Genomic DNA, 22,858 nt, shown 5'->3' on the forward strand with positions numbered 1-22,858 from the left:
TTCCATGCAACTGTGTATTTTATTGTGTATAGCTGCTATTTTTTTTTTATTGCTCCTGAACCAAAGAGCTGCCAAACACTCCCTGTCACTGTAACACCCTAATTTCCAACATGGGAATAAATAAAGTCATATCTTATCTTCAAATAATTATTATTTATGCCTGAACTCTATTTAGCTGACTCAATAATTAGCAGATAAGATAAGATAAGATAAGATAAGATAAGATAAGATAAGATAAGATACAAATCAAACACAAATCAAGACACACACACACACACACACACACTGAACAGGAACAAAGTGAGAAAGTTGTAGTTGTAGATAAAGTGGCGATAAAAAATAAACCGCATATCAGCTCAGTGAGATCAGAGCTGTGTCCTGTCCAAACAACAGTCTGATGGTAGTGAGAATAAAGGAGTGTCTGAAGCGTTCAGTTGTGCGGCGGGTGGGATGATCTACTGGCTGAATGAGCCGCCCATCAGCCACAGCTCGTCGGGCAGAGCGTCAGAGAGATAGTCTAGGATTGCACTCATTTTGTCCTTCACCCTAAAGACACTGGTCTTTACTGGCCGAGTACAAAGTGTTTTAAGGACACTTTTTACAGTTCTTCTCATTCTTTTCAGTACTTTACTAGCTACTGCTTACGGCGCACGTTTTAGTGAAGATTTCAAAAGCCCCAAAGCTAAAACAAGGCAAATGTGAGTTGATCACATCCAGATAACAGCCCCAAAACTACATGTCCCAACTTCTTATTTTACTTCTTATGAAGAAGCCACAAAAAAGTACTTTTATTTTGAAAGCCAAAGGACCTATGGAGTGATTCTCTGTGCGTCAGTGGCAGCTTCCCATTCAGTCTGCAAGCCTCAACCTATTTACTATTTTTTGGATTTTACTGGCAGGAAACAGCAAGACCCGCCCTGCACAGTCAGACAAGGATCTGCTTTTGTGTCCATACGTTAAAAATGCACGGTATTAGCCCCAAGCCAGCTGCTGGCAGTTTCATCGGTTGCGGTTTTACATACATGGAAACACGTAAAGCATCAGATTTTGACAGAAGGAAAGTTTTCATTTTGTGATCACCGTTAAAACTTAAGCTCAATATGGCGGGTGAGTCCAGTGAGGAAACATTCCCCTGACTAAGAACTGAGTTATTACAGACAGACCTGATGGAGACAACGTGCCTTCTGTCACATCTGGTCTGCAAAGCTCAGCAAAAATAATAATAATTAAAAAAAAGATTAAGACTATTAGGATGGATGCATCACATAACACCAAGGGTAAATAATACGACTGCTCCCTTAAGAAGGCAGGGACGTAACATCATGTTTACGTTTACTCCCAGTGACAGATACAGGAGCGATTGTTTCCTCCCATTGCTGCGTCACGATGCTGCAACCACATTTACTTCCTTAAAAGGGAAGTCCCTACACTCATTTCCCCTCCTTCAAGAGGGATGAGGGCTTTCACGGGAACAAGGCATCCATAGAAAGAACCGGCACTGTACTGATGCATCAATAAATCCATCAATAAACTCAGTGATTCACCAGTTTGAAAACGGTAGGAGAACGTTGTGCATTACCTTTTAATCCTTCTTTATGTAAGTATTTGTGCGTTCATCCTAATTCACTTTGTCATGTTAAATATTTGCAAAACATGTAAAGTACCTGTAGATCACTGCTATATCAAAGTGCATTCAATGAATGTATAAGCAGGAGTGAATGTTAAATATTCTTGCTGATCTTATTGTTGTTTACACCCGTAAATAAATAAATGAGAAAAAAATCACAGATTCTTTTTTTTTTAATTTATCAGACAAAGATGGCAGAATCCAGTTATTCTTACACAGATATGTTATGATAACCTCTCACAGTGTCTCCTATAAAAGCTTAGATAAAAAAATACATTCACTTGTGCAGAATGAAACAAAAAGCTGCCAGCAGAATGAGAAAATGAACAGGCCTGATATCTTCATGAACGGTGTCAGTGTGTAAATATGTCTTGGGGGGGAGGCAGGTTTCTTTCAGGGTTTTTTTTTTTTTTTTTTTTACTGCTTCCACAAAAAGGTCAGAGTTCATGGTAAGACACTGAAGAAAAAAACGAAACGCCAACCATGACACAGGGAGTCTTGTTCAAGGACTCAGCAGGGCAGATGTGCTTGCTGTCAATCTGCGGTCCATCAACAAGACAGCTGTGCAGGTGACTTTGCCACGAATCACGTTCAGTGGTTAAAACGCAGCACTCCCACGAGAGAGACAGAGACTGTAATAATAACAATAAAATGATATTACAGTAAATGTCACAAACCAAACACAGATATAAGGTGAAAACTGTTACTGCTCTTGGTATGTTGGTCAGAGGAGCCTGTGAAATGTGAGAGTGATGACAGACAGTATGTTTCAACCCAATATCTACTGCAAATCACATATATTTAACAAACCTGCTGATCGCTCTCCAAAACTATGTTGCACAAGTAGGCGTCTAAATGTTTATTTTCCTTTGCTTTATGGCTTCTTATGTATGTCAGTTCTTTCAAATGATCAGGAAGGCCATGGAAATGTAAAGTATGTGTGAAAAACACTTGTCCAGTCGTTCAATACACAAGGCCAGAAGAAGTTAAAGTAAAATGATCAAGTAATCAAACTCCTGAAAACGATATTCTTGCTAGTATCAACCCAATATACTTTTATCCCTTCGATTAATCCCTCTCCTCGCAATTTGCTTAATCATGTGGAAAATGATTCACATGGCATGTTGTAGTTAGTTACAGTGTCACATTTTTACTAGCGATGCTTTTTAATGCCTTATGAGGTCCACTTTAAGCAGGAGTCAGCATCATGTCCAGTAAATGTTATTATAAATACATGTGCATATCATCAGAAAGCATAAGGAAGACAAATCTGTCACGGTTAATCTTCATTGGTGAGTCACTAATGTACCTATTGCACTTCAATTTCAAACCATTACACACATTTTGGTTTTCATCACCTCTACCACACACTGTTTTCCGCACACATTCCTTGGTCCCTCCTTCTATCTCCCAACAAAATTGTAAATGCCCCAGTCGCCACTATTTCATATGTACAGAATCACTGCCTCCAATAACGGATTTCACAGAAAAAAAAAGGCTCAGTAATATTGTTTTGGTTGGTCATCAAGTCTATCTGATCCCAGACCAGCTGTGGAGATATGAGGTCCAGCCTGAGCCCCGAGATCCGGCCACCTCCTCCTCACCTGCACAAAAGGGAGGTAAGAGCTTCTTGTTAGAAACAACTGAGACATTATGGGGATGTTAAATCATTAGCACCTTGTGGAGTTTAAATGTGTAATATGAAACAATATTAATGATTTTCTTTTTTAAATAAATTCTTAAGCAGCCAGGGGACAGATTAAATGATATATAATTAAATGTATTAACCTATTTTGACACATGGGTTAACTGCACAGGCTCTTTGGTGATTCACAAAGCAGCAGGTTTCACATTTACAAAAGCTCTTCATCTGCCACATAAAGTACCTTGTGCAATGGCAGCCAGTTTGCTTTTCTCCTCTGGACTGAGCTGTAGCATGGTGTGAATGACAGGCAGGAGCGCCTGCCTCTCGCTGCCAGATCGCAGGAAGATGAACTGCAGCAGGACGTTCTTCAGATACTCCAGATTGGCCACACTCTTCTCCCTCTCCTGGTTTCGCTCCAGACGACGCACTTCACTCTTAAGCAGCTAGGAGGAAGAACACACCGGCAACATTACATCACAAAAATTTAAGCCTTCAAAACGATCAGTCATCTTTTGCTGGAAGCTTCCCACAATCCGCACACCTCAATAGACACAGGAGAGGGTTTTTTTTTTTGGATAATATGTAGACAATAAAATAATATCTGGCAAGGAAGAGGCATTGTGTTGATTGTCACAAGGAAAACAGATAAACAACATACACATACATTTTTTCCATATTATATCAAATTGAAAACACATGTTTGTTTTATAGTTTGCATACATTTTTCTTTATTTCTATTCCAGTTTTAGTTTTAATTTTAGTTTAGCTAAGTTTTGTGAGGTAAGTTGTTTTGCATCTAGTTTTTGTCTACTATAATAAGCTTGGTTTAAATTACAAGGTACCACAACATTAGCACCAACAGCAGGCTTATATATATCTATATATATAGATTTAAAAAAATGAAACTTATTATTTATTTTTCGACTATAAACGTGATAAATATTTTTATGTAATTCATTTAGATTTTGCGCGACCCAAATAGGCGGAGAACATTTTGATCTTTGCGACTTTCCGTAACACCTTACGTCACACGTAACAAGCATGGCGGCGCCCTCTGGACAAGAGAAGTAAAACGAAACATTTTACTCTAGTTAGAGTATCTACTTACAAACCTGGACCGTCTTCGTTTTTACGGTAAATAGGTGCGTGAGGGATCAAGCCGTTTCCTTTATATAAAATGGGTTTAGAGCGTTTGTTCTGTTACTCCAGACATTTCCCACTCGGTAACGTCCAGCGAGTCTTTGGAAATGTGTTGAAGCGATCTTTACCGAGCAGCGGCAGCGTTTGCAACCGAGCCAGTGCTCCAGGACTGTTCGGCGGGTTATTTGTCCACACGGGCCGCCAGCTGACAGCCCGTCGCAGCCTGTGCACCTCGACCCAACTCGCGAGGGATGTCACCTTGTTCGAGCACGACCGGACCCGCTTCTTCCGGCTTCTCTCCGTCTTCTGCGGCGGACAGTTGATCTTCTGGACATACCTGGCTCACTTCGCCTTCACCGGGCTCAGAGACACAGGCGGCAGTGGAAAGAAGGACAAAGCCAAAGCGCCCACCATTACCACTGGGCTGGCGGGGATGTGGAGCTTTGAGATGAACCTGGGGTCAAACTCCTGGAGGTACGGCTTCACGCTGGGATGTCTGGCCGTCGGAGGAGGGATCGTCGGGCTCGGGCTCCTGTTCTGCCGACGCTCTGTCAACTCGGTGGTTTTACATCGAGGTGGAAAGATGGTGACAGTTTGCACGCAGTCACCTCTGGGACCTGGCAAAGGCCGGAAAATAACAGCCCCACTGTCCGAAGTAGCCTGCCACGCCCACAGACAGGAGTCCCCCTCATTCATCCCCCTCCGAGTCAAAGGCCACAAGTTCTACTTCCTTCTGGACAAAGAGGGGACCGTGAACAACGCCAGGCTGTTTGATATCACCGTTGGTGCATACCGGCCAGTTTAAGTTGTGGTTATTACACAAAACTCTTATGGACAACAAATGTATCTGATCGTCTCTGCTCAATTAATAAAATATTTGATATTCAGTATGGTCTCACTTGGATTAATTTCACTGGACTGTTTTTCACTGTGATATGACAATAAAGTTATTCTAATTAATGTTGGCATACCTATGTTTTAAATATAAGTTTTCTTAGAGAGGGTTTTACGATACAATATAAGAATTGCATATTTAAATCTGTGAACTTATCACACTAATAAGGAACTTGCTGAGAAAGTAAACAGATTGATAATATCCTGTTGTTTTCTGCGCGTGTATGCAATTGGATAAATGTACATACTGTGATCTGCTCCATGAGAACAGCATTGGTAGCCTCAGTTTCATGCAGCAGGCTGTTCATGTGCTCCATGCTGCGGGTGGCTGTGCTCAGCTTTTCACTCAGCTCCTGTTTGGTTGGCTCCACCGTCCACACGAATGGCTCTAGAGGACCGAGGCCACACGAGTTCAAATAAGTAAGCTGGTGTCGACACTTGGTGGACTTTATGTTATTAGTGTTATCTGCCATCAAACGCACCTTGCTTGGGGTCTGGAGATGTGAGAAGCTGCTCCAGAGAAGGCAGGGGTGTGAGAGCAGGGGAGGAGTTCTCTGTCTCGGTGGTCTCCATGCCCTCGCCCTCCTCCCTGGCCATAGACTGGAGGTCGCCGAGGGCCACTAGTCCCTGCCCCGCCTGGTTCTGTTCAGTGTTTCTGCGCTGGGCATCTGATGCAGGGTTCTTACGGCTGGACTGGGCCGACACCGAACCTGTGTAATAGGTTGGTAGAAGAGGCACCATCTTTAATGACAGTTTTGGGCCTTTTTAATTTGAATGCACTGTTTTTTAAAAATAATATTACATCCCATTTAATGTGGGTTGTACAAAGTAAGACTAAAAACAAATATACTGTATGTCTTTTTTTATATATTCAGCCAGAAAGTTCAACAGTGAAATTAATTAAATTGTCTTCAAAATGTTTTCAGTTTCAACTATTTGAACCATTTGATCAGACCCACAAAGTCCTCTTAGTTGTAAGTCAGTGTCGTACTCCACTGCAACATGAGGGGGCACCAGACAACCTCAAGTCTACACCGGTTCATCTGGCGTAAAGTGACAACAAGTGTGAAGAGAGGCGTGAGAGGGAAAGATGAGGCACTTGAGAAAGTGGGTGGACAAAAGAGAAAATTGTGATTCATGAACCTCAAACTGAACCAAGAGGCTGGACTCTAAACCAGCTCCCTTATCTCCCCACCTCCTGTCTGACTCTGTGTTATTAGAGCAGCGAATCCTGCAACATGAATTTATTTCATGTGTGAACTATTACCTACTACTACTTATCTTCCTCCTGAGGCAACGCGCCGATTATTACAGTGATCTTGCAGTGGATGCGCACAGATCTGATCAACCAAATCTAGACAACTGTCACTGTTAAAGGCTGAGCACTTCGAGATCCATCAAGCTCTAGTATAAACCACTGAAAAGTACTGAGGGCAGCTGAAAAAGCTGCAGCCTCCACTGGTTTCTAAGTCATAAATGAGAATTTTTGGATTTTTATTTGCAGTCCGTTTTTATGTCCTCCTTAAATGTTAATATTAAAGACTAAATTAAACTGAACGTAGATCAACTGTTACGGCCGCGTTATAGAAAAAGAATACAGGGCCAGTAGTTTTACGACCCACCTGCATCTTAAAGCCAAATAGAGCAGTAAATGCGACTTTCATCAGAAGGCGAATATTGGCCCCACATATCGAGCTAATACTGGCGTCCATGTGTGAGCCGCTAATGATGAGTCTCGCCAGATGTCACTGTGAGTTGTTTGCCACACTGTGAGGCGGTAACAGAGCAGAGGAAGCCTTGCCAACACCTGGCTGTGCTGAAGTGACAGACACCAAACACACACACACACATACACTTACCTTTCCCAGTCCAGACTACGTGTGTTATGTGTGTATTTGCTGTTTGACTCCAGAGGGCAGCTGTGTGGGAGGTGATGAATGAGCTCTCGGAGCTGTTTTACGGATAAACACACTGATACACCCTCTGCTGTTCTCTCGCTGTCTGCCTTCAACCCTCTCATGGAAGGTGAGTGTAAACAAGACGAAGAAAACTTGTGAGCCACTTGATTCTTTGTCAAGTCTCTTTATATGATACCATGTGTGCATCCCTCAAGCTTACTAATGTGTATCCGAGTCACTTTTCTGTTAATTTTGCTGCTTAATAACAAAAGAGATACATTTGTTAACTCGCTCGTTCGCTACTGCTGCTGTAATTGCTTAAATGGCTGTAATTGTGCTTACTGTTTTGGCTCTGCAGGCTGAAGAGCTGCTCCTCGACTCGTGCCAGCTGGCCCTGCAGCGTCTCCACGGTAGCCCGGTGGTCATCCTGCAGCTTCCTCAGCTGCTCCCTGTAAGTCTGACGCTGGGTCTCGACCTGGGAAGACAGGTCAGCCTGAGCCTGGGAAAGGTCCGACCGCAGCGTCACGTTCTCCGATTGCAACGACAAAAGCCTGGAGACGGGGACAGAGCGGGAGGAGGCGTTCAGAATCACACACGCGACAGGACGGTGAAAAGAAGAGTGACAAGAATCTGCCGGGCCCAATCAGGCGGCCCCAGCATGTGTTTGCGTCTCTCTTGATTGCGCAATCACATCTGTGCGGGGAATGTTTACGAGTGATGTAGGACATGTAGTATGTCAACAATGCGGGAGTTATATAGCAATAAATTCCAGCAAGACGGCTTTAAGAACACGGCATCGTAAAAAATACAATCTAAAGTCAAGTCGTATTTACCTCTCCCGGAGCTCGGCCTCTTTGCTGACGGTCTCCTGGAGGATTTTGTTGTGTCTCTCCAGCAGAGTGTCGTGTTCGGCGTGGATCTGCTGCAGCTCTGCTGTGCAGCTCTGGAGACTCTGCTGGCTCTCTGCTAACCTGGTCCTCAGCTGCTCTACCTGAGAAACCAGCTGCTCCCTGCAAGACACAGGACGCAACGCACCTTCATTAAAATCATGTCACTCTTACACTGTTATGCGTATGGTCTCTCCTATGTGAAATTTATTGCATTTTGTCTTATATTTTTGATAACTGCCATTGGCTTTTAATTGTGTTACACCAGTAGTTTTAAATGAATTGTGTTAAATCTGTATAGGACGGTCTTTATAACACATAACCGCATTCAAGCAAAACCTTTTTTTGTTTGCAACTTCATTTTATTATTATGCTTTGTTTTGGCTAAGAATGTATTCATGCAGCCTTCAGGGACTTTGAGGGCGTCATAAAGGATGACAAGCATCAAAACAGCAGCCCTAATTACATTATAGTTCTCCCAATTTTGCACTGAGCAGCAGTATACTGGGATGATTATAATTCCTCTACTGTACGCCTCGGGTGTGAAGGTGAACACCCTCAAATTAAAGAGTCAGCACTTTATCTTCTTAGTGTCTGTTTGATTACACAGTTAAACACAGGAACTGGACTACTGAGCAAACACAGCATAGCAAATATATCGGTGCCACTGTAGTTTAGATACGTTTAATATGTGTTTTCTGATTGGCTCTCTGCAGCTTCCTTTGTGTCTACGTGTCGTCCTTACCTCTCTAGTTTGCCAGAGTCTCCTTCGCTCTGCGCAGTGGTTTTGCTCTTCTGCTGTTTGAGCACGTTGTGGACTCGCACCTTGTAACTCTCAAACTCGCCTGTTGTTTCCAGGAGCTCAGCCTGAAACCAGCACATACATACACACATACATTATTAACAACAAAGCAGACGCTTACTGTAGATTTCCTGATAGACTGCGATTAGTGAGTTCATTTTTATTGGTCAGTTAATAAACAAGATGCAAAAGATAACGCGGTTGAGATAAAACTACCACAGCATGTCCTATGAGCAGCAATAAATACCTGTATTCATTTTCAAGCAGCAGTAGTTTATTCGTCACGCCTCTTTTTTTTTTTTTTTTTTTAATTGCTCTGAATGTAGAATGTGTCTCTCTCTGGACAGACGCCACAAGCTAAACGGCTCAGGTGAATAAAAATGCAAATTTAATCAAGAAAACACATCTGCCTCACTAAATGCTGTTGTGTTTCAGCTCGTGAGTGCAAATGAGGTTGAAAAAAATAAAAATAAAAACAGTTAATGACCAAGTAATCTTCTGCTCATCTCGGCCCATTTCCCCCCATACACAGTGATAATCCTCAAACACAAACCTCTTTCTAATGACAGCCGATTGAAAATCTTATGAAAAGGCTTCACTCCCACATAACATTCATAATATAAGATTCAATTAACTCTTCGCAGTGATGGTGGCAAAATTAACTGTGTAACCACTGCAAGAATGGAGCAGTTTTCTTATTTTCATTTGGGTTAATTGAGAGAAAATATCCTCCACAGATTTCCTATTTGCTGTTTGACTATATCATTTTCTGCAGCTCCTAAACTAATGAATTTACTTTATCCCACTTCATGCTATGGACTCAATAATGTCAGTGATGACATACAGTGCTAATGCTGAAGGAAGAAGACGTTAACGTGCTGATCAGATGACTGTCTCACAGACAATTGAAGGTTTGAGTCATCGATCAAAAACATCCATTCGTTTTTTGTTACAGTTCAGTTCATATTTGTTCATTTTTCTGAGTGTCGGTTATAGATAACAGACAATTAGAAGCTGTCACTTTGGGCACTTTACAAAAAAATGAAAAGATTTAATTATTAACCATAAATAATTGAGAGATTAATAATAAAATAGTCATTAGTTGGAGCTCCATAAAACACGGCTCAATTACTGAGCATGAGCTGGTGCAGCCTTCAGTTCATTTCACTGAAGCACCTCCGACATTACTGCTGACGCGTCCTTGACCGATACATTCTCCCCCCACTCTTTGCTGTGTACATGTGAAATAAAAGACTTGACATTTGTACCTTAGCACTGTCTCTTTCCTGCTGCAGACTCTGAATGCGCTGCTGCAGGGAGCTGCTGGTTCGTTGCTGCTGTTCCAGTGCAGACCTAAGCTGCTCCTGCAGACGATGCCGCTCGGCTGTCAGCTCACACGCCTCGATCTAAACGCGCAAACATGTGGTGTGACATTTGTGCACGGGCAAAATCTTGATCTGTCGATCTGCGTATTTCATTCCATTTCACGCGGAAGGCAAGGAGAAACTGTGCTGTGAAGCGCTGGGTGTGTTACCTTGGAGCTTTCGAGCTGCTGTTGGTGAGCTTCCAGCTCTCCTTTCAGAGAGGCCTGCGACATCATGAGGGAGCTCTCCTGCACACACACACACACACACACACACACACACACACACACACACACACACACACACACACACACACACACACACACACACGCACAAACAAACCCATTTACACAAGCACATCAAAACAAGCAAATGATTAACTATTCCCCACATCTTTAAGGCCTCCATCACAATCATCCCTACAGATGGTTGCATAGCACTATATACATTCATCAGGCTGCAGTATTACACACATGATAGGAAATCCTTCAGGACACGCCAACAAACACACACACACACACACGCGCGCGCACACACACGGACCTGTTTCTTAGAGTCGGCCAAGTCTTTCTTGGTCTTCACCAGCAGCTGTTTCATCTTCGCGGTCTTCTCCTCCCCCTGGTCCAGCTGGGACTTCAAAGCCTCTGGAGAGACCCAAACAGACCCCCGCACACACAGACACACACAGACACACACAGACACACGGACACGCAGAAAAAAAATACATTATATGCATTTTATTTAAAAGAAATCCTTAAACTAAATTTCTGTCATCACACAATTTGTCAGTGTGTAGCAACAGACAATGGAGGGTTACGGTTTCATGGGTATGATGGTAAATTGGTGAATAGCCTGTAAGTTCAGACTAGTGCTCCTAAAAGCTGTAATATATACAAAAAATGTATATGTATATATATTACTTTATCATTCATGCAGATCCGAGCGTCACAATTTAGGTTTTAGGTCAAATTAACCTACAAGGTAACTCATGGAGTCATACTGTGACCAAATACTACTATGCTGATTTTTTACAAGTATGCAATTACTGTACAGACTTAGGACTCATTGTAGAGGTGTCAGTGCGACCCTGTCATCCATACCAATCTCCTGTTTGAGTGTTTCCTCCCTCTGGGTGAGAGTGTTAATCTGGGCCTTTAGCTCCTCGGCGTTCTCATCTTTCTCTGACAGCCTGGAGTTGAGTTCTTTGACCAGACGTTCGTAGTCAGCCATCTCCATGTCCATCAGAGAGCTCTGCTGTGCCTCCTGCAGGCAAAGACAACATAATTCATCATTGCAAGTAAGTTGAAGTTGTCTTTTGGGAAAAAGAAACCACTTGGTAACAATGAAAAGTAATTATCTAGGTTGAATGTTGTTCAGGTTTGTTAAATCTTTCCTTCTGAGCTGTGAATGATGATTTTTCATGTGAAGAGTTGGAAATGGCAACAATGTGGTGAGATATGGCCAAACTGTTTCGCATTTTGCTAGCTATGGCTGAACAGAAGTCTATTCTTCTTCACCAGTGGCATATTTATTATTATTTCTGGCAGTGATAAGCAATACAGCATGTTGCTCCCTATCGCAGGAATTTACAACGCTAGTATTGGAAGGACTTTGACTCATTACGCTGCCTGGCCAAAAATGAAGCCGCCACCTAGATTTAACTAAGCAAATAGGTACGAGCCTCCAATTGGATAATTACTACATGGGTGATTATCTTTCAGCTGGTAACACATCATAGAACCTCAAGTGATGCAATGAGTAGCTCCTCATTTCTTAAACAAGCATGTGGAAAGACACATCCCGTGGTCATGGGAAAGATGAGAAAGGTCAAATCATTCGGCATCAAGCAAAGAAAACGTCTAAGGAGACTGAAGCAGAAACTACTAAAACTGGGTTAAGAACTGTCCAACACATTATGAAAAGCTGGAAACATGGTGGGGAATCATCGTCTTTGAGGGAGAAATGTGAAAAAAAATCAAAAAAATCCGCAATGATGGTGGCAATTACTTAAACGTTTTGTGAAATCAAATCGAAGAAAACAACCGTAGAACTCAGGGCTATGTTTAAAAGTCAAGTTTAAAATCATTTCCACACGTACAGTGTGATGGGAACTCAATGGAGTGGGACTGAACAGGTGTTTACCCTTAGGAAAAGCACTAATCGGTGAGGCTAACTGGGGAAAAAAGGCTTCAGTTTTCTAGGGAGCAAAAAGATTGGACTCTGGGGCAATGGAAGAAGGTCATGTGGTCTGATGATTCCCCAGATTTACCCTGTTCCAGAGTGATGGGGCATCAGGGTAAGAAGAGAGGCAGATGAAGTGATGCACCCATCATACTGTACAAGCCTATGGGGGCAGTGCTACGATCTGGGGTTGTTACAGTTCAGCAACATTATGCCCAAAGAATGAGGTCAGCTGACAACCTGAATAATCTGCACGAGACATCATTTTCAGACATGGATTGTCCACCAGAGTCCAGACCTTAACCCCACTGAGAATCTTTGGGATGTGCCGCAGAAGACTTTGTGCAGTGGTCAGACTCTCCCATAATCAACACAAGATCTTGGTGAAAAATTAATGCAACACCATATGGAAATTAATCTTGAGACTTTGCAGAAGCTTATCAACTCAATGCCACGGTGAATGCTGCTGTAATCAAAGCTAAAGGTGTCCAGCAAAGTATTTTGGTGGGGATTATTTTTTGGCCAGTCAGTATATATATTACTAGGTGTTTTTCATTTGCACTCAAAAATCACTCAAAAATTGTGTGCCTGTGCCTGTGAGCTGAACTGACAAAGTGAACCCATGACAAAGACGGACCTGCTGGCAGCTTTCGTGTACACCGCTACACTATGCAGGTCTCCACTAATGGAAAAGTAACAGCAGCTCCTGCAACGAGGGTTAGAACTGCCCCCGTTCTCGCCCTGAGGTGCTACTGTAGCTCCGGGCTGGCCATCACCAGTCCAGACGCTTGACTGGATCGGGCCTCAGAGACACACACAAGTGTCTGAGAAGCATATGCGTGTTTGTGTGTGTGTGTGTGTGTGTGTACCTTGCGTAGCTGCTCCAGCTCCTGGGCGGTCTGCTGAGACTGCTGCTGCTGCTTGCGAAGCTGGGCTGTCAGCTCTTCTACCTCCTTGGTGGCAGATGACAAATCCTGGAGAGGCGAGAAAAAAAAACACACGTACGCACAAAACAAAAGGGGGTTTCACTTAGTCGTTAGACTTTCGTATACATTATATATTATAAAAAGAATCAACCCTGTAAGAATTACCCCAAAGTGTGTGGTTATATTGTAAAATCTGCTAAAAATGACTTCACATGATTTCTAACCAGCACAGTATAGTAACATCTCTACTTATGTCTACCTTGAGCTTCTGTTCTTTCATCGCTCTCTCAGCCAGCAGGTCTCTGTCTAGACTGGCCGACTGTCTTTGCAGCTCCTGGTTCTTGGTCTCCAGCTGCCTCACTGTGCTCCTCATGGTCTCTATAGCAGTCACCAGGTCCTCCTTCTCACTGCTCAGCGTGTCCTTCTGCAAAATGATCAATATCCTAAATCACCACTATATGACAACTTCTCAATAACAATGCATTTAGTAACAGAATGGGTAAATGGATAAAGATCACTTCCATACAGAAGCTCAGTTTTGACTTTATCCTTGAGGCAAATGCAGGATAATTAGTGATCAGCTGTGGCTTGATTTAATCATGTCAGATGTTGAGAAAAATCTACGATGTTGTAAATTCAATTGCATGTTATACTGAGCTCTTCCAGCTATTTCATGTTCACAGTTTTCACATGAAAATGCTTTTTTTTTTTCCACCAAAGAGGCACCCAACTCGAACGAACACACGTGACACCTTCGAAAGGCACTGAGGCAGATCTGACAGCAGCAGACTCGGTGGGCTTTCTCTGCGAGGAACGCTGAACCACGAGCAGAAGCGGCGGGCGGCAGCCAGCTCCCATCATCTGTCAGCCAAACACTAAAACTGTGATTGGTAAACAGAGACATCCGGACGCACTCCTGAGATCTCGGAGCAGCTCCAGTCTGCGCGCTCCCCTCGAGAGCCGCGTGCGCACACAAGAACGAACTTGAGCCTCGGAAAAACGGTGCTGCGGTAGCAGGCGGCAGATGGAAGCTATACTCCGCTCCATTTACCTGCCTCTTGTTCTCTCACTGGAAGGAGACAGTTATGAGCTTGGGGAAAGGCGTGTATATATATATATATATATATAAAAACAGTTTCTCCCTAGCTCACCCAGTCACATCTGATGGGCTATTTGCAGGCAACGGGCTGTCAAATATCGCTGGGTAAAGGGTTGTGGGCTAAAATGGCTCCGTCTAAATCATACGGAGGCTGAGTTATGATATAAGTATCGAAGAGATGTATTGCTGGACAAAGTGACGCTGCTTAGATTTAGTGGAGGGCGAGAGTAGTTTGGGTGTTTGTTAGCGGTAATGTGTGTGTGTGTGTGTTTGTGTTACCAGTGTGACAGCACTGCTGAGTCGTTTGGTCAGCTCAGCAATCTGTCTCTCCGCCGCCTCCGCCTTCTCCCTCTCCTTATCCAGTTGCTCTGTCTGCCGGTCGTAATCTATCTGCAGGTTCTAATCACACACGCGCACACACATCTTCAATATTCATCACTGTAAGCTGGCGCATTTACATTCGAGCACAGGACAAAACTCTCATTAGACACAACAGAGTGGTTCCGTCTTTACTGGAGACACGGTCGTGAAGCACAGTGCAGTCTGGGGGCTGTTTACGGAGACCACTGGGAGGGATATTATGCACAAAGTCTGTTTTAAAGAGAGCGTGCATCCGCCTGCTAATTAGCTTATACTATAAATATATATATATATATATATATACATATATACAGAAAACACATGTAACTAATCAAATGTTTAATCTCAGCTGTTGGGCTTATACTGTTTTGGTCAAACAATTCGCTTTTCTTCTTCAAAATAAAGCACATGATGCTTTTAATTAGTAGGTAATTATTTAAGAAACATCATAAACACCTGGATATATAAGCAAATATCGCATGTGTTATCTGAGGTGTCTAAGCTAAACTCACCAAACAAATGACAATAGACAGTTACTGGTGCTCTATTATAGAATCTATATTAAAGATGAATATATAGTGTTTTCTTTAATCACCTGATGCATTAATCATTATGATTACTTTTAATTATCACTCATAAGATATATATATATATACTACTACATACTTTGTGAATGTCTTGGAAAATATTTGCTCATGTGCATTACGTCTGAAATCCCTAAAGATCTTGCTCGATCCCAGTCCTACCTTGTAGCCTTCAGCACCATGGATGATATCTTTCATAGAGCTGTTCACTTTCTCCCTCTCCGCCTTCAGGGATTCCACTTCCTCCTTGAGGGTTATAACCTGGAAAACAAAACAAAGTACATTGTTTACTGAGCCAACACTTAATCTTAGCACAGATGTTATGTCGAGCCATCCTTGAAACAGTACAGTCTTATGCTATGACGTGTATAAGGAGTTGGGTCTAAAAGTTAAGATTTCTATAGAAATTTCATTCACACTACCTCTTTCTTACTGATGTCCAGCTCTTTCTTTGCTTTAACAGCAACTGCCTTGATTTTGTGCATCTTCTCGTCCTTCTCTTTGTTTTCTTTCTCCATGAGAGCTGAGGGGAGATGACGTCACAAATACTGGTTTACAGAGTGCAGTTAAAACCAAAACTGTGAAGTGTTTTTCAGGACCATAAATTCAGCAAAAATAACTTTTATTTTTAAATTCTGCTCATTAATGTTGACAAGAATTATCTCTGCACCTATTTTCTTTGTGAGTTCGCTGGTCGCACTTTCTTCAGAAGAAGCAGACTGATCTGCTGATTGCTGGGGATGAGGAAATAGAGAAAAAAAACACTTGTTGGAAAACATACAATCACAAATGTTTTTTTGTTTTTTTACAACTGTAGTCATTTAAAGCTATTATATTTAATATTAATATTTCCATGCGAGAGAAAAAAGAAAACAAACTGGCATCTTTATCTTTACTCAGAATCACATTGCTTTCAGGGTGGACAAGCCCAACCCTCCTCCAAGTGACACAAAATAAACAGACATCAGGCGAACCACTCACCTGGAGGGCAGCCATTTCACTCCTCAGTTGTGATATGAGTGACTCTTTTTCAGTCAGCTGTTCTCTGAGTTCGCTGCTATCTTTCTCCAGGTTCTCCACATTTCTGTCCACCTCCTCTTTCTCATTCTTGTCCTCCTCATCTTTGGCCATGGAAGAAATTTGAGCCTGTAGTTTCTGGTTCTCATCACTAATCTTCTCATTTAATGATTTCATATCCTGCATGTCTCTCTGCAGACCCTCTGTATCCTTCACCACCTCCTCCAGGTTGGCTTTTAACATGTCTCTCTCCTGTTCCAGGTCTCTGATGCGTGCCTGGAACTCCTGTTGCACATCCTCAGAATTGCCGTCAGCTTGAGCCTCTTCGAGGCTTCTCTTCAGCAGGTTCCTCTCCTTTTCTAGCTCATCGGCACGTGTCCGGAGCTCTTCAACCTCCTCCGTGGACTTTTTCAGTACTTCAGAGTGACTTTCCTCCAGTGCTCTCACGGAGGCTGATGCCTGTTCTGCCTCCTCTGTCAGTGAATTCAATTTCACTTCGAGCTGTTGCTTTTCAGACGCCTCCTGCTCCAGGTGAGAATTCAGGTCTGCCAGCTTGGACTCCAGAAGCTCCTTCTCTTTCTGGACCTGGGAAAGCCCAGAGATGGCCTCCTCCAGTTTCTGACCGAAGTCTGCCTTCTCTGTGGTCAGCTCTTTGATCTCGAGCTCTAAAGCGGAAACCCTTTCCTCGCGTCTTCCCATCTCCTCTTTCAGGCTTTCCTCTATCTTATCTCTTTCCTCCTTTAGATGTTGCACCTCTTTCACCTTCTCCTCGTGGAGCTTCTCCAATTCTTTTGTTCTCTCATCGTTCAGCTTTTGCGTTTCATCTTCTTCTTTCTTTAGCTGGTATTCCATTTTGTCTCGCTCTTCAGTTAGTGTAGTAACCATTTGTTTCAGATCCTGTATCATCTTCTCCTTCATCTCCACTTGGGAGATGATCTCCTCGTTCTGTCTGGTCAGATCCTCCACAGATTGTTTTAACTCACTGGCTAATGTTGTTTGTTCCTGCTCAGAAGAAGGGAGTTTCTGGTCCTCCACCAAGGAACCTCCAAGCTTCAGCTTTAGATCTTGCAAACTCTCCATCAGACTGTTTTTCTCCTCCGTAGCTTCTCTCACGGTCACTAACAGTTCGTCCCTCTCCTGGCTGAGTTGCTCTACTTTGTCATGGAGCTCTCTTACGTTATTGGCTCCCTGTTCCTTCATGGCTTGGTACTGTTGAACAAAATCTTTTGTCTTCTCACCCAGCTCTGTTTCTATAGTTTCAAGTATCTGCCTCACGTGGTGGCACTCAGCCAGGGCAGTGTCTCTCTCTTTCGTCAAGGCTTCACACTGGCTCCTCAGCTCCTCATTCAGCTTCAGCTGCTCCTCTGGATTTGTGGAGTTTTGGTCTTGGTCCACGCCGATAACCGATTCTGTGGATGCTTCTTGTTGTTCTGAATTCTGAGTCATTACAGGTTCAGAGGGAGCACTGTCCTTGGACATCTGCAGCTCATTGATTTTGAACTCCATCTCTTCTTTCTCCATCTGAAACTCCTCCTTGGACTTCTCTAGCTCTGCCTCAAGCTCACCCTTCACATTACTGAGCAGGGTGAGTTCATCCTGTAACATGGTGTTCTGGGCTTGAAGGTCTTCCAATGCAGCTCTCAGTCTCCTGGTCTCAGTCTCCTCTACATTGCCTGGGCTTGAGTCAACCTGACTGCAGCCAGACAGTTCCAGCATTTTGGCGATCCCAGACCCACGGCCAGGTTCCTCATCTTCTTCCTGCACATCCTGAAGGTAGCTCTCTGGAAAAATAAAAGGGAGGTCAGCTTAAGCACTCGTTTTAATTAGAATAAAGTCACCACCAAGAAAGTGTGAATAACGCACTGTAACACTTCGTGGTCATGGTCTAAGCTCTGCCTTTTAATAGAGAGTCCTACCTTTGAGAGCAAGCTGCTCAGTTAGCTCCTCGTGTAGCAACAAGAGACGCTCCCTCTCAATCTCACAGTCTTCTTCTAGAGCTCTCATTTCCTCCTCGTGGTGCAGATTCTTCTGAGCCAGCTCCTCCTTCAGGTTCTCCACCTCTTGCTGGGCTTTCGTCAACTCCTGCTGGTGGGTTTCCTGTAGCTCAGCAATCTCCTGGGAATTACGCTGCTGAATTGCTTTCAATTCAGCTCGAAGGGTTTCTAGTTCAGCCGTTAAGCGGACTACTTCTGCACTGGCATGGTCTGCTTGACGCTCCCTTTCTCTTTCACTCTCTCTCTCTCTATCACTCACTTCTCGCTCTTCCAGTAATTTCTGGAAACGAGACACTTCTTCTTGGTGTTTGCTGTTGGATTCCTCAATGGTGCTCTCCAAACTTCGGATTTTCCTTTGGTGGTCTTCAGTCACACGGTCAAGCTCACTTTGCATTGACGCTAGATCATCCTGCACAAACAGATATGTAGCTGGGTTGTGATTTAATTAGAAATACAATCATCTCGATAGATAGATCAGATAATATGCAGATAAGGCTTCTAGAATTGGACCAACATTACACATCACACAGTAAAGTTGTGTTGTATTTCACCTGGGCTTGCTTCTTAGTCTTCTCTAGATCTTTTCGAAACAGTGCAAGACTTTGTTGAGTTTCCGCCTTCTCCAGTAGTAAGGCATCCATCCTCTCAGTCAGCTCCTATTACACACAAACCCACATGATTCACATGATGCAGTGTGAGAAATGAAGAACAGCAAGTTAACACAGGGGCATTTATAGGAGACACACAATGAGATACTGCCCCACCAACGCACCTGTATCAGAGAGGAGTCATCTGGACCGCTGTTACTGTTTTTGGATTGCTGTTTGAGGGATTCAACTTCTTTTTCCAAATCTGAGAAGATAAATAAAACACACATGTGTCTACACCGCTGACCTACACTGCCAAATATAAACACAATGGAATTTACAGCTACCTGCATGTCTGCTCTTCATCTTTTGCATGGCAGCCATCTGCTTTTTGGCAAACTTGATGAGGTCATCTTTGGGCAGGGTGTCCAGCTGAGAACACACCATAAGGTAAAAAAAAGAACCATAAATCTGCACCATAGCTATATAACTAACACCAATGTTTAAACCAATTAAAACAACACAGTATGGGTTATTGTTATCCTTGCTGAAGTGTAGTACCTTTGACTTGGATGCACCTGCTGGTGATGGACTCACAGACTCAGCAGCAGTTCCACCCGGGTCCTTTTCAGTGCCAGAAAAAAAATAAATTATGAACTTTACAAGATAGACATCAAAACAAATAAATGAAAAGTCATAAAGATAATAATGTGGTCAATAATGGTGTGGTTTCTGGATTTTTTTTTCATCTGTACCAAATAACAGTTTAGTGTTACAGTTAGCATACTTCAACTTGGTTCTGCTGATTTATTATGAGCCACTTTTCAATTTCAAAGTTGTAATCTCTTGAAAAAGATAATCTAGTCTCAAAAAACTATTTAAATGACACAAACAAACAAAGGCCAAGGACTATCAATTAAATTCTGCATATTTGTTTTGTATTACAGCACGTCAATTACGTTTATTATTATTGACTTTTATTATGAAATGCAGGTTTAATGTACACTCTCTTGAAGGTTTGAGTTCTAATATAAGAGTACTGCAACAAATCTTAGCTTTATGACTATAATAATTATTAGTTTCTCTGCTGTTAAACAAATTTCAATTAAACACAATTATGTTTTTGTTAATTACACTTAGCCTACGGACAAAATGGGTCTGCCAAAATAATAGAAACATATCCCAGTGCAGCAGAATGCAATTTAATAGCATAACAAACCACAGACTCAAAATGAAAACACCGACGACTCCACAGCTCCCTCAGTCATTTGAGACACATACTTAATACCATACCCTTCGTGAAGCTACGATTTAATGCAAAACTGTCAAATCAAGATGCATTTTTTCCACTAGCGTACGTAGCGTAATGCAGTGGAAAGTGAGTGTATAACATGACGCACTACTGTCAAGTTTTTACTATATGATGGATGACAAGTCTCAGACAAAGCATTTAAATACCAAGGTTTTCGTGGGGAAGGAGTAACACAGAAGGCTGGCCGGGGTAATTCATAATTAATTTACCGTGACAGACTTTCTACTGACAAAAGACAGAGCACTGTGTCTGAGTCAACGTAGAGATACTGCACTTTACTGAAGTAGAGTCAGACTAGCTAAAGCTAAGAGCTCGACACTAAACATTTACCTCCATCTCAGTCGAGCGAGTGTTTATCTTCCTTTTAGCCGCCTGTCAAGCACAGACACCGGGCGGGTGCGTTAACCAGAGACACCCAAACGGAAATCCGCCTTTATTGCCGATTTCTCGGAGACTTAGTGCGAAAACCTCGCCTCTGTTTTGGTTTTTAGCATAGGATTCCACTTAGCAGGCTAAAGCGACGACTGACTTCCGCAATCGTCAACCATGTGACGTCGGTGTAATTTACGTCATCAGCTCAAACACGGAAATAATACATAGGACATAATTACATAGGGAATCCTTGTCCGTCATCAACAAAAGTGCGATTTTCTGTTTAAACAAGACCGAGGAGTGACCGGGAGTGGCTGTTAAAAATGTGCTAAATATTAGGTTATTCATACTATGGTTCTTGGTGAAATGCTTAATCTGTGACGAGTCCGATGTGCATTGTCACTTTTTGCTGGTGATGTGTTTTGTAAGAATAATAATAATAATTTATGTCTCTAAATTTAGCAATTGCATCTTATAATTCAATAATACTGGATTTTCAACCAAAAAATATTGTATATTTTAAAATGTATACATGGCTTACTGTCTCCGGTGTACGGAAACCCTAAGTGGCAATGCATTCATATGTATTATTTCTTCTGTTTTCCATGATAACGAGTTAATCTTTTCTTGAGTTATTAATTTTGGGAAAACAAAGTTTTGTTTTCTAAAGATCTCCAGAAACTTTATTGTTATCTAGGAAACATTAACGCACCAAACAAACGGCTCACCTTACAGTGGGCCTATTATACATTAGGCTATTATTATTATTACTCCATCATTAGTGTTAAGGGCATCCATCCAAAACAGTGGGAATTAACTCATTGTCATGGGACAACAGAGGAAATAATATGTATAAATGCATGGTGGCTTAATGCTTCTGTACTGTAGCTGAGAACTTAAGACTGACTTCTGGTCATTATTACAAGGTCATAAGTTCCATAAAATCCCTCCAGAACTGTCTCCTGCTACCATGATGTTGTTTTTTGGACTATTATTGAGAGGTGGGGGTATCTGCCCTCCCACTGACATCTGGGCTGTCATAAACTCCGTGAATGGGTTAGCTGCACTTCTGTATTCCCACCGCATGAGTTCCAGCCTTATCTGTTGAATATGGAGTGCGTCTGTTTTGACACAAGTGATAGAAGCACTGACAGAGGCAACTTAGCGAGATGCCTCTCATCCTGACAAGGCTGGGATGCTCTGGGCAGAGGGGCAGATATTCCGCCGACTCCCTGTCTCATCTGGAAGGGACCCATCTCTGCTTTCCACCCCGCCTGGGTCAAACACACCCATCCATCACAGCTGCTCCCTTGTTTTCTCCCAGGGCAGGGAGCAGTATTTTGCTGCCATTTTTCTCCCCCCACTCGTGGCCGTCAGTCAGGGATGGCTTTGCAGTAATATAACTGACACTGGCTTGGCGTTCAGGGAGTAATGAATGGCCTGGCTGGGTCTATCAGGAGGAGCAACAGACGCTCTTTCATGCTTCTGTCCTTTATTTTCTATCTCTCTTCCACTTTCTTCTGCTTGTTTTCTTTAACAGTGAACACAATTCAAACTAACACAGAGAGAGGTGCATTCATCATTGTTCTGCTGCTCTTTCTCACCTCATCTGTTTGATTTAATTGAGGAAATAATGGGATGATGATCGTGTCTTGTATGTTACTTTTCTAATACGCTAATCTGATACACATAGCAACTTTTTCATTAAAGATGTTAGTTATGAATAATTTTATTGATTATTCAATTCCTTTTTCTTAGTTAAGTCAATGCATCTCTGTTCAAATGCACTGTAGACGTGCAACAGCATCCTTCCGCAAACGGCTTCATTTCAGTAGTGTGCTCAGTTTTCTTCTGATTTAAACTCAGTACAAATTTAGCAGACACAAACTTTATTAGTGCACGTACAGCAGACTCTTGTCATTTCTTAATCTTATATTAACATCCCAATATGTTAATAGTTTCAAAAAATGAAAACAATCTGTAGACAAACTTGTCTATGACTACTGCCACCTGCTGGTATGTGAGACATCAACTTTGAATTGATTTGGCCCTTCAGTCAAACATACTGTATGAGATTAATCGTTATGGTAAAACGCTGCAGTGAGGGGAGGAGACAAAGTGGTCGTCCTATTCAGCCTCCATTTCCCCATTTTTTTTTTCTTTTTTCTG

At 42.5% G+C, this 22,858-nt stretch overlaps 2 protein-coding genes across 2 annotated transcripts; one reads left to right on the forward strand and one right to left on the reverse strand.

Moving 5' to 3' along the window:
- Positions 1 to 1,782: 1,782 nt before the first annotated feature.
- On the reverse strand, positions 1,783 to 20,846 carry LOC125017589 (GRIP and coiled-coil domain-containing protein 2). Its single transcript, XM_047600947.1, has 24 exons — positions 20,648 to 20,846; positions 19,567 to 19,629; positions 19,353 to 19,437; positions 19,191 to 19,270; positions 18,970 to 19,074; positions 18,341 to 18,827; positions 16,389 to 18,205; positions 16,078 to 16,141; positions 15,830 to 15,930; positions 15,570 to 15,668; positions 14,743 to 14,862; positions 13,624 to 13,788; positions 13,308 to 13,412; positions 11,358 to 11,520; positions 10,801 to 10,901; positions 10,428 to 10,505; positions 10,162 to 10,299; positions 8,837 to 8,958; positions 8,038 to 8,214; positions 7,547 to 7,755; positions 5,789 to 6,016; positions 5,555 to 5,694; positions 3,514 to 3,715; positions 1,783 to 3,231 (listed from the first exon to the last, which is right to left on the reverse strand). Exons 1-24 carry the CDS (start codon positions 20,651 to 20,653, stop codon positions 3,158 to 3,160), a joined length of 4,929 nt encoding a protein of 1,642 aa, XP_047456903.1. The 5' UTR covers positions 20,654 to 20,846; the 3' UTR covers positions 1,783 to 3,157.
- Positions 3,767 to 5,299, forward strand: tmem223 (transmembrane protein 223). Its single transcript, XM_047600948.1, has one exon. It carries the CDS (start codon positions 4,450 to 4,452, stop codon positions 5,215 to 5,217), a length of 768 nt encoding a protein of 255 aa, XP_047456904.1. The 5' UTR covers positions 3,767 to 4,449; the 3' UTR covers positions 5,218 to 5,299.
- Positions 20,847 to 22,858: the final 2,012 nt, after the last annotated feature.

Source organism: Mugil cephalus, chromosome 12 (genome assembly GCF_022458985.1).
Source record: "Mugil cephalus isolate CIBA_MC_2020 chromosome 12, CIBA_Mcephalus_1.1, whole genome shotgun sequence".
Taxonomy (NCBI): domain Eukaryota; kingdom Metazoa; phylum Chordata; class Actinopteri; order Mugiliformes; family Mugilidae; genus Mugil; species Mugil cephalus.